The sequence below is a fragment of the Pseudophryne corroboree genome, chromosome 6, assembly GCF_028390025.1.
Source record: "Pseudophryne corroboree isolate aPseCor3 chromosome 6, aPseCor3.hap2, whole genome shotgun sequence".
Taxonomy (NCBI): Eukaryota; Metazoa; Chordata; class Amphibia; order Anura; family Myobatrachidae; genus Pseudophryne; species Pseudophryne corroboree.
The window spans coordinates 404476632-404487508 of record NC_086449.1 but is presented as its reverse complement, the minus strand read 5'-3'; the positions used below and the strand labels follow the sequence as shown (position 1 = coordinate 404487508).

The following is a 10877-nucleotide window of genomic DNA, read 5'->3' as shown; positions in this document are numbered from 1 at the left end:
GTCAAGTGAAAACTATTCCACTGTGTGCAGTAAACGACCCCCACCATTATCAATACTTAGTGTTAGGTATGTTTTTGCCCATGTGCTGTAGTAAGACTCCTTGTGCTGGAGGCCACTGCATATATATATATATATAGCATTTTGGGATCATCAGCATGTGCTAAACCAAAATCTGAAACAAAATAAATCTTTCGTTTCATTATATTCTTATTTTTAGGACTCTCTACGTGCTGTTTTTTCCCCTTCACAAAAAAAGTTGAGTTGCAAGATCTGATTGATACCTATCTTAAGCTCATGCTATTTATTGTTTTCAAATGGTCTTAGAATCTGTTAATACAAATAGCAGGGGACGATGAGGCTCTCACTCACACACTGCATAATACAGTAATACACAGCATAAAAGACATATAGACATACTGTTACATGCATAGAAAACAAAATGCTTTGTTGACACATAGTGGTGACATTATGGCTAAGCTGTGCTTAATTAAACAAAGAACGTAGACACGGAAATACTGCATAGATATTCAGCACAGGACATTTGTTGCATCTCTTCTCAAGCCATTCCTATACTCTTACAATGAACTCTCGGAACAACTGCTCTAACAGGAGCAGATACAATTATGGGAGTGTGGATATTTTTCTCTTGGCCTGGAATTATAAAAAAAAAAAAAAGAAAGAAAAAGAAAAGGCAACGCAAGTAGGGAAGAGACTGTTAAATACTTGGAACATGCATTGTAATTTCATGCATTTATTTTTATTATTTCCATTACTAGGCATTTCTGGCACTGAAACATACAGGCTCTAAATAGGAGGCCTGTCCTGAATCTGACCTCTAAGGAGATCATTGGTGCCTTAGAGGTTAACCTAATTATCTATAATAGATCTAAAACTGTATCTTTTTCTGCGTGCACTTTTTGCTCATTCTTTCCTAAAAATGACTGTGATAAAAAATGTATTGTGCTTTCCTTGCCATTCAAAACGTAACAATCTTTCCCAGTCCATGTATAACCATCCACATTGCATATTATCTTTTGCTTACATTTTTTTTACATGTAAAACAGTTACTTATGTTGTACAGGGTTGCCACTAGCATAAAGTGTTAGGGGAGGCTTCTATGTGGGCCTATAGCGCAGGCCTGGCCAACCTGTGGCTCTCCAGATGTTGTGAAACTACACATCCCAGCATGCCCAGCCACACTTTTAACATTCCCTAACAGCAAAACTGTGTCAAGTCATGATGGAACTTGTAGTTTTACAACAGCTAGAGAGCCACAGGTTGGCCAGGCCTGCTATAGCGTCTCCAGAGCTCAGGCTGGACCTGATGCAGTAACTTTGCTTTATTTGTCTTCATTTCTGAACTGTGACTTTCCGGCCTGATTCATGTATTCTGATAGCAGGCTTCTCTCAGAGATGAGTAGGAGTTTTGAATATGTAAACTATAACTTACATAACTAGAACAAGCTTAACATGTGTGTTACTTGTATATAGTGTTTGTACATACGAGATAAAAGCAGTGGGCAGGAAACAAACTATGGCATGCTTTTATAGAGAACACACATTTGAAAAACATCTTTTACTTTGGATAAAATTAAATGTAAATAACACAAAGAAGTAAAAAGTGATATCAATGAAAAAGAAGGACATATTGGAAGTATTGAGAGTCACTACAGTGTATCAGCAGCTATTGCTTTGTAAATTAGATTTTATGCCATAATCTATGTGCTCTATGAAAATGTAATTTATAGCGATTTATGAATCGTTATTAATGTTTATTTATGAGGCACCTAATACTGTGCAGTAACTATGGAATCATTGTTAGCTGTTAGTGTCTAGAAGAGTTGTAACACTTTCTCTCTATGGTGCATATTTATCCCAATTGTCATTTTTGATACAGATGTGATAAAAAAAAATTTGCGCAAACATAAAAATATTTTCATACAAATTTACTATTTGTTTCTTGCCCGTAGAAGCCGTGTGATAGTGTAACGCTATCACACTGCTTCCTGGTTCGGGTCCCCCACAGCCAATGTGCATGGGCGCTTGCGTCACTGGAATCTGACGTAGAGGAAACCAGAAGATCCCTCCCTGGAAGATTTTGCAAAAAAAAAGTAGCCCACGCGCTAATGTCATGTGGAGCCTGGAAAACCCAACTGCATTTGCGGTCAGAAATGGAAAATACCAGGGATCCTTAGTATTTGCAGATTTCCCTCAAAAACGTATTTTTGGGGAATAAACTGCAAATACTGAATGATAAATAGGGGCCTAAGTATATTATTATTAGGATAATATGATTAGCAATACACTTGCATATCTAGCTAAACCTCAGTAAGGGGTAAAGTCAGCACACATGTAATACGCAGTCAATGAAAGACAGAAGGTGACACACTTTTTCATATTAGTGCTTGTAGCTTGAAGGAAATAATGTTTTACCATCCACATATCTTCTTATTGTATGAAATGTTATGTATTATCCTGCTAATATGGAAATTAAAGCTGTGTCTTGTTGCACAAAAAAAAAACTTGTAAAAAATGAATCACAATATATACTACAGTATAAGAAAAATAATTGTCTGCTAGATGCGTAAGGTTAGGACAAATTCAAAGTTTTGCTCCAGTTCTGCTCCAGGAGATCTCAGGTCCAAGCATGTAAACAAAGAATCTCACATGATTTTCAAAACACTGTATATTGTTAACCTGTATTCCTTGTGCAGATCCAGCACACGCAATAACTGAGGTGGGATTAAACTCATGCTGCAGTCTAGGTCTGACCTTAACATGGCTCATCAATAGGGCCCCAAAGTATCCCAGCTTCAGCCACTGGAAATATGTTACTGGGATTGGTTATTCTGACAAATGAAGTACCTACAGTAGATAATTTGTTACCAAAGGAGAGCACAAGGCGGTGTGTTAAATTGATCTTATACCACAGAGGTATCTGTGGGTTTGGTTTCAAATTATGAGAGCACTAAACAAAAAAGTTATATTTATCAGAGACCAAACTGAAATTTCTGTGTACGGTATGTATCTATATGTAAGTGAGCATTTCAAATGAGCGGTTTGTTTTTTCTCTCTTAATTGGCATTTTAATGGCTTTTCTTTCTTCAACAGATACAAATGAAAATAAAAGAATAAAATAAAACCAAATACAGACTGCTACTGGAAAAGTGCATTTCAAAGGAAAAAAAAGTAAACAGATTTTTGGAGAAAAGAATATATTAGGTGCCACATATTAATATTTGTTATTTTGCATGTTTCATAACATTGGGATTTGGCTACCAAGTTAAACGTTCCCAATGGATTTTGCTGCTCTTTAGGTTTTGTTGCCTTTTTTTCTTAATATTTGACAATGCCCTTTGTGGGGTTACATTTCTCAGCATAATTAGTGTGTGGCTCATGAACTACTATACTGACAAATTGAGGCAAAAATGTTAATTAGCAAATTTCGGGACAGTTTGGGAAATGAAGTATGGCCAGTTACTTGCATAAATTCATAGCTATCCATAGCTGAGAACTGTTTAAAAAACAGTGGTATTTACTGTTAAAGATTCATTTACATTTAAAAAAACAAAAAACATTACATATACACTCCTGCAGCAGTACCGGAACATAGAAGAACAACATAATTTTACTACCGTAACTATGAAAGCATTTGTTAAGGGGTGTAGTATGTGTTGCCGGCGGTCGGGCTCCCAGCGACCAGCGCCATAATCCCGACCGCCGGCATACCGACAGCTGGGCGAGCGCAAATGAGACCATTGCGGGCTCGCTGCGCTCGCCACGCTCTGGGCACGGTGGCACGCCACGCTATCTATTCTCCCTCCAGGGGGTTCATGTACCCCCAAGAGGGAGAAAAGTTGTTGGTATGCCGGCGGTCGGGATTCCGGCGCCGTTATGGTGGTCGTCGGGAGCCCAGCCGCCGGCAACCTGAAGACCATCCTTTGTTAAGTATTATCAGATAGCATAACAGATCAGAGTAAATCTCTTAAATTCACTTACCAAGCCATTTTTTAATATGCTTTCCTTTGCCCAGTACTAATTAAGAAGTTAAAGGATAAAGTGGATGTGTGTGTTGGCTAACAAGTGAACATAGGAGTAAAGTCCTTGTTTAACATACTGTTGGTTATACTCAAATGGATTTACAGGGTCAAACCCACTGCCTAACCAATTCAAACTTAAATAACTGTACTTTAAAGAACAACATTTAAATCTGCAAGTAGCAGAACCATAGGAGTCTGTGTCTAGCAGCAGTTACAAGTGGTATCTGATCACTCCAGTGTCATTCTACTCTTACTAGATCATTAGTGAGGTGTCAGGGGTAGAATCTCACAAATGGTGTGGAGGCTGACCCTTGGCACTGGACCCACACAGTTCTGCTAACGGATAGAATGATATTAATGACAGACATTGTTACTGAGTACTTCTTAAAATATAGCAATCTGTTCCAGTGGCATCACTAGCAAATATACTCTATGTATTGTTTCATACTCTCAGTTACTATACTATAGTTCCCACATTTGTGGGAAACTAAACAACACAGTTTGAATGTAAAATAACATATGAGAATAAAAATATAAAGTAACCCGCCAAAATTGGTAGTAATTAAATAATCCAGTTGAGACCTCAATTAATGGAAAAAAAATACAACATATACAGTACCAATATCCACGTTCAGAAAAAAATAAATTATCAGAAAAAAAATAAAAGAACGTTCAGTAGTAAGAATATTGCAAGACTCGGACAGCACCAGATACAGTCAAATTATTTTGCCTTATTGGAGCTGGAGCCATTGCAGTTTGTAATACATGAAACCATCTTTGTTGCAGTATAAAATATGGCCATAAAAAAATTCCTTTTATTTATTATGAGTCCATCCTGCAGTGCACAAATCAGAATGACATCACGTGAGGAGAGTCACCTACTCTCCACCTGGTTTTCTTTGGCTGCTCATTTGCTCCCAGAATGCACCGTTGTGATTGAGGCTGGTCTCGGTCTGCGATCTCCACCTGCTGTTGTGATTGCTGAAGAAGTGGAGGTGACTCCAGCCAGAAAGCTATATGGGGTAGATGGAGACTTACCTGGAAAAGAAAGGTAAATAAATATAACATTTTTGTAACTACCAGGTAGGATGTTTGGAGTCATTATTATTTCATTTGGAATAATCTAAGGAAAAATTTTCAGGCTACATTTTTGCCATTCCAGGAATTCCTGAGCTACTTTAGGCCCGTGGGACATATAGCTGCTCACAGCTTGTACGCTCAACCACTAGCTCCGCTGACACAGCAAGGGGTTGATTTGCTAAAGATGCTATGGTGGTGCTGCCCACAGCAACCAATCTGATTCTGTCTATCATTTTCTAGAATGCAAAAGAAAAAGGATAGCTAGAATCTAATTGGTTGCTATCGACAACACCAGCATTTTTCTGTTCAGTAACTTTAGTAAATCGACCCCCTGGTGTAATTCGATATTTGGAATAGAAAGTACAGGTCACTAAAAAGAATTAGGTTTACTATAGGATTATGTTTTCAATCACTGGCTATTAGTGAATTAGGTAATACAGGATTCAATTGAGGCTTTGTCAAAATCCTAAGCGTGGGTACACACTGAAGCTACGGTCATTCATTCCGATATCGGGATGAATGCCAGTCAGTGGAGATTGCCAGTACACGCTGGCACGATGTTAAAGAAGGACGGAATGACAATGCTGCACATCAAACGTCCGCAGGAGTGCGCAATCCTGGGTACACACTGAGCGATGTAAGTGAACTGCATTTTGGAGTGACAGTGTGTACCCAGCTTAAGAATTTCAAGTTCAGCTAAATATATTAGTTTCCTGATTTCCCTGGCATTGTACTGCATAGGAGCTAAACTTAGAGGGAATATTTATCAAAGTTTGGAGAGAGATAAAGTACCATCCAATCATCTCCTGTCAGATTTCAAACATATAAAATGACAGAAGCTGATTGGTTGATACTTTATCTCTCTTGCCAAGCTTTGATACATCTCCCCTATAGATGAAATGTTACCAATCAAACATCTGCTTCATTTTAGTGTGCAGATCGCTTTGGTCATCCACCAAATGGTTTGTAATAGGATACAGATAAGAACATCTCTATTACATACACAAAGCATTGTCTGCAGAAGATGCTAGCAAAGTAGCAAACTGGAGGCGGTCACTAAACTTACTCCAGATGCACATCTAGGCATAATCGTAGGGTTCACTACGGCTGGCCGGCGGTCGGGCTCCCGGCGACCAGCATCCCGGCGCCGGGAGCCCGACCGCCGGCTTACCGACAGCTTGGCGAGCGCAAATGAGCCCCTTGCGGGCTCGCTGCGCTCGCCACGCTACGCGCGCCACACTATTTTATTCTCCCTCTATGGGGGTCGTGGACCCCCACGAGGGAAAATAATTGTCGGTATTCCGGCTGTCGGGCTCCCGGCGCCGGTATACTGAGCGCCGGGAGCCCGACAGCCGGCAAACAGAAGACCACCCATAATCGTAGGGGTCTATTTACTAAGCCTTGGATAGAGATAAAGTGGACGGAGATAAGGTACCAGCCAATCAGCTCCTAACTTCCATGTCATGGGCTGGATTTGAAAAATTACAGGAGCTGGTTGGCTGGTACTTTATCTCCGTCCAAATATCTCCACCAAAGGCTTAGTAAATAGACCCCTTTGAGTGTCTACATGTATAAGATACATTTCAGATCATCACAGGTATAAGAGGATTAGAACAATAATAGTAGTAGTAATAATAATAATAATAATAATAATAATAATAAATTACAAGCAATAAAACAAGAAATATTTTTCACATTTTTAAGAAAAAAAAATCAGAAAAGAAAATCTAAATAAAAATCTAAATAATATTTTAAAGTAGAAATACATTGGGGTCAATTCAATTCAGTGCGGATTGGACAGCGCCAGGAATTAGCTCCAGGTGCTATTCAATCCAGCGTGATGTGACGCCCGACGAAAGGTTTTCTTCTTGCACCCCTTCAGGGTTGCGAGACGTAATCCAACAAAAGTGCTTTAGCGCCAGCATCACGTCCGGCACTTAAATCAGAGAATGCTGGTTCTCGCAACAAAACATCCTGTTTAGTCTGCGAGAACCAGCCTTGGCCGACATAACAGCGCACTGAACTGAACAGCATCGGGAACTAATTCCCAACGCTATTCAATTCGCACAGAATTGAGCAGACCCTATTGAGTACATTACTCTGAAGTTTCTTTATTGCCACATATGACATGTTCAACTGCAGTATTCTGATATTTAACTGAACACATTATAGCACAAACACAGTTGATGTACATTGTTAACTGTAAAATGATAAACAAGTACTTAATAAAACAAGTAGTATGTGTACAAACAAATGATGACAATAAATGGAATATTGTGTACAGCATAATGTAAATTGATTTGTTGTTACAGCAAAATATTACTTTGTACTTCAAAATGCATTCATACAGTAGTCTAGACTTCATGGCCACAAAACAGTTTAACTGTCCAGAGACATTTATGGAACGTCAGAAATCTATTTTTTATCTCCGTACAGGGTGGATCTAGACTTATCTCTTAGGCGAGACAGTTTAGCAATTAAATCAATATAGTATAGTAAGACATGGAGGTGTAACTGTGTTTTTTGTCCAGGAAAAACTTGAATGTTTGCACTCTGACAGTATGATTTGCTACACACCGATATATAAGCATGCTGATATAGAGATGTGCCCTCATACATCTTGCCTCAGTACACAGCGAGAGATTCCTGGCATGAATGAGCTGACAGGTCCTGTGCAATTCTGTTAGCATTGTGAATCTTTTTTGTTGAAAATGTGTCTTACTCGCAAAAATTATTCAAATAGGACACACAAGCAGCTTATGCGGATTAAAATCATATGTGGCATGCTATATTCTGTGTGCAACTGTGGCTGTAACTGCATAAAAAGTGCTACATTACAGTGATTTCTAGGAAAAGCTTTTCGTATGCAGATGCAGCCACGGTCGCACACAGAATATAGGCATGCTGCATATCATTTTAATCAGCAGAAGCTGCTTGTATGCCCTGCGCTCCACAGTGAGATCACAATTCAAACGATTCTGGAGTTATTTGGAAACTCACATGGATGCCATACAAAGAAAAAATGTACATATAGTGAAGTACAGTTTTAATAAAGCATCAAGCACAATAATACAGCAATAAAAATATTAGCAATCATTTAAAAATTCCACTATTGAATACATAGCAGCATGTGAACACAGTTCTACACTTCTGGTAATTCCCCATTGCCCCTCACTTTATAGTCCGTACATCTGTGCTGCTCAAACATATGCTGCTATCACTTATGCTGCTATGTATTCAATAGTGGAATTTTTAAATGATTGCTAATATTTTTATTGCTGTATTATTGTGCTTGATGCTTTATTAAAACAGTACTTCACTATATGTACATTTTTTCTTTGTATGGCATCCATGTGAGTTTCCAAATAACTCCAGAATCGTTTGAATTGTGATCTCACTGTGGAGCGCAGGATAAGTCCCCTTCGTTACTATTTGTTTTTTGTGCACCTTTTTGGTGAAGGGATTGGGAACCTTCTTTGAGGGGCGGGTGTCCAGCAGCTCATTATATGCGCACTAAGATTTTTCCTTGAAATCTATTGAATTGCTTGTATGCCCAATTTGCATCATTTGCTGATAAGATGCATTTTAATTGAAAAAGTCACATGTAAAGATGTGTGGCGCTACCTAGTCACGCCACAGCTGTTAACGTGCAGATGCGCTAGATGTCAGTGGACACATCTGTACAACAGTATGCCATTACATAACTTCTCTCTACCACTTGCCTAACTTACCACTTGTCCCCCTTTCATACTACTTACATGTCCCAGGTTTATGCCTATGGGATTTGCTGGCTCTTAAACTAAGAAATTTCCAGAGTCTGATGTGTGACAGGGGTATTGCTGAGCTATTGTCAATTGTCTTCAATGCAGTAGCCACAGTAGGTTTTTTACTTTACATAACAGTATGCCTCAAGAAAAATGTCTGTCACATGTACAGTATATCTCAGTCAATAATAAAAACACTAAAATGTAAAGTTAATTTACCTGAATGTTGTTCTGCCAAAAACGTTATTCTCCTCAGCAAGATGAACAAACCTGGAGTACTGCTAATATACTATACACTTACTTTAGTGATAAAGCCAGATTCCCGCATACTAAATGTTGCACACAGTTTCTGTTCTATGTGTATATACATTATGTATTTATGTGTAATGTGTGTGTGTGTGTGTGTGTGTGTGTGTGTGTGTGTGAGAGAGAGAGGTGTAGGCACAGAGGGAATAGTACTAATAATATGTCTTTATATTTGACTAAATAGTATTAACAACCATCCATAATTAGGGTTATAATTAATTTAAGTCCACCAAATTTTCCGTGAGCTGAGTGTCTGCAAGTAGGGGTGTTGCACAGTCATTTCCATTGGGTTGCTTCTCAACTTGATCATTATGCACAACCTTAAACATGTTTTACCAGTAGCCCCGCTACCACCGCCCCCCCTTCCCCCCCGCGCAAATGATTTTATACGAAGGGGGTTCCGGGGGTACCCATATCCTTCCACCCCGCATTAGCCATGCCCGCTTCCTGTACTAGGGCCTGGCAAAGCGGTCGGCGCTCCTGGTCACATCTCTTGGCATAAGAGAAATTAATATCTGGTTGTTTGCTCCAGGTACAATGGAGGCACATATGATAACACTGCAGAGCTGGATGCATCATGTGATAAGGATAGCTCTGCAAGCTAAGCAAACTGGGTAATTTTTGGGAAGCATTTATGGTTTGTAATTGTGTCCAACTCAGCATGTTACGATGTGTCCCCATGGGCATTACTAACCTTTTCTAGCAGTTTGACTTCTGCTCCATGATAAAGTAACCTTCAGTAGCACTGTGCAGCTATAGCTGGACAAATAAAACAGTTGAATATTTTCCTATGCAGTTTACAGTCACTGGAAAATATTCTGGTTTCCTGTTGGATACAGTTTAGTTAGAATAGATTCTGAACGCCAACGAGAACGGTCTGCATTGTGTCACTGCATTGTAATCCTTTTTTTTTTTTTTTTTTTTTTTTTTTTAATGAGATTTCAGGACATTGTGATGCTATAACCTGGATGGGACTTTAGTAATACTAATAAACAATTATACTCTTCTGAAGTGTCCTTTGCTTATGGATGGGACTGATGGGCGGACAATAGTAGAGCAATTACAAAATAGGTCATCAAAAGTCAAGATTGCTGCTAAATACAGCAAATGGGTTTGTCATGGAACTTGACCATTGTGCTTTGATATATACAAGACTAAGAGCAACACCTTAAATAAACATTTAGAAATATTACATACAGCTGTAGCCACGCTAATCCAGCCTGCCGCATGGCTGTATGGAAAGAAGCGCCGCGTCTAGGCACGCGTGTGCTATAGTACACCGCTCATGTATTCCTATGGGCATGTGTACTTAGAGATAATAATATATAAGCAGGCATTTTAGGACAAATGCAGGATTTCTATTGGGGGGTTTCCAAATCCTTGTTTTCAGAGCTACTGTGGCCAGCCCACAAGTATAGGTACTTCTTGGGTTGGTATTTAGCACTTAACAAGCTTTAGTCTGCCTCATACAAAGTGCAGTGTATGAAATCCATCAGACATATACAGGGCGAGCCATCACAGTACGTCATTAGATGGCAGTAGGGCTTGCCTAACTGAGCTGAATGTTTTCTTTTTAAGGATTTACATTCTACAGCCCAAGTTCCCTGCTCTGAGGAGCACTGGAGCAAGTCCAGGAGTCCATACAGTATCTATAATGGGTGTAGTGTATGCAGTGCACAAGAGCTGAG

The 10877-nt window shown here is 39.2% G+C and overlaps 1 protein-coding gene across 6 annotated transcripts in view; it reads right to left on the bottom strand.

The window, feature by feature from the left end:
- Positions 1-269: 269 nt before the first annotated feature.
- The window catches only part of CAMK1D (calcium/calmodulin dependent protein kinase ID), a 571288-nt gene continuing 560680 nt past the window's right edge, over positions 270-10877 (bottom strand). For all 6 annotated transcript variants that reach the window (XM_063926882.1, XM_063926883.1, XM_063926884.1 and 3 more), the window contains one exon: positions 270-5077. In XM_063926882.1, coding sequence (XP_063782952.1) covers positions 4947-5077 — 131 coding nt within the window. In that variant the 3' untranslated portion in view covers positions 270-4946. The remainder of the gene's footprint in view (positions 5078-10877) is intronic.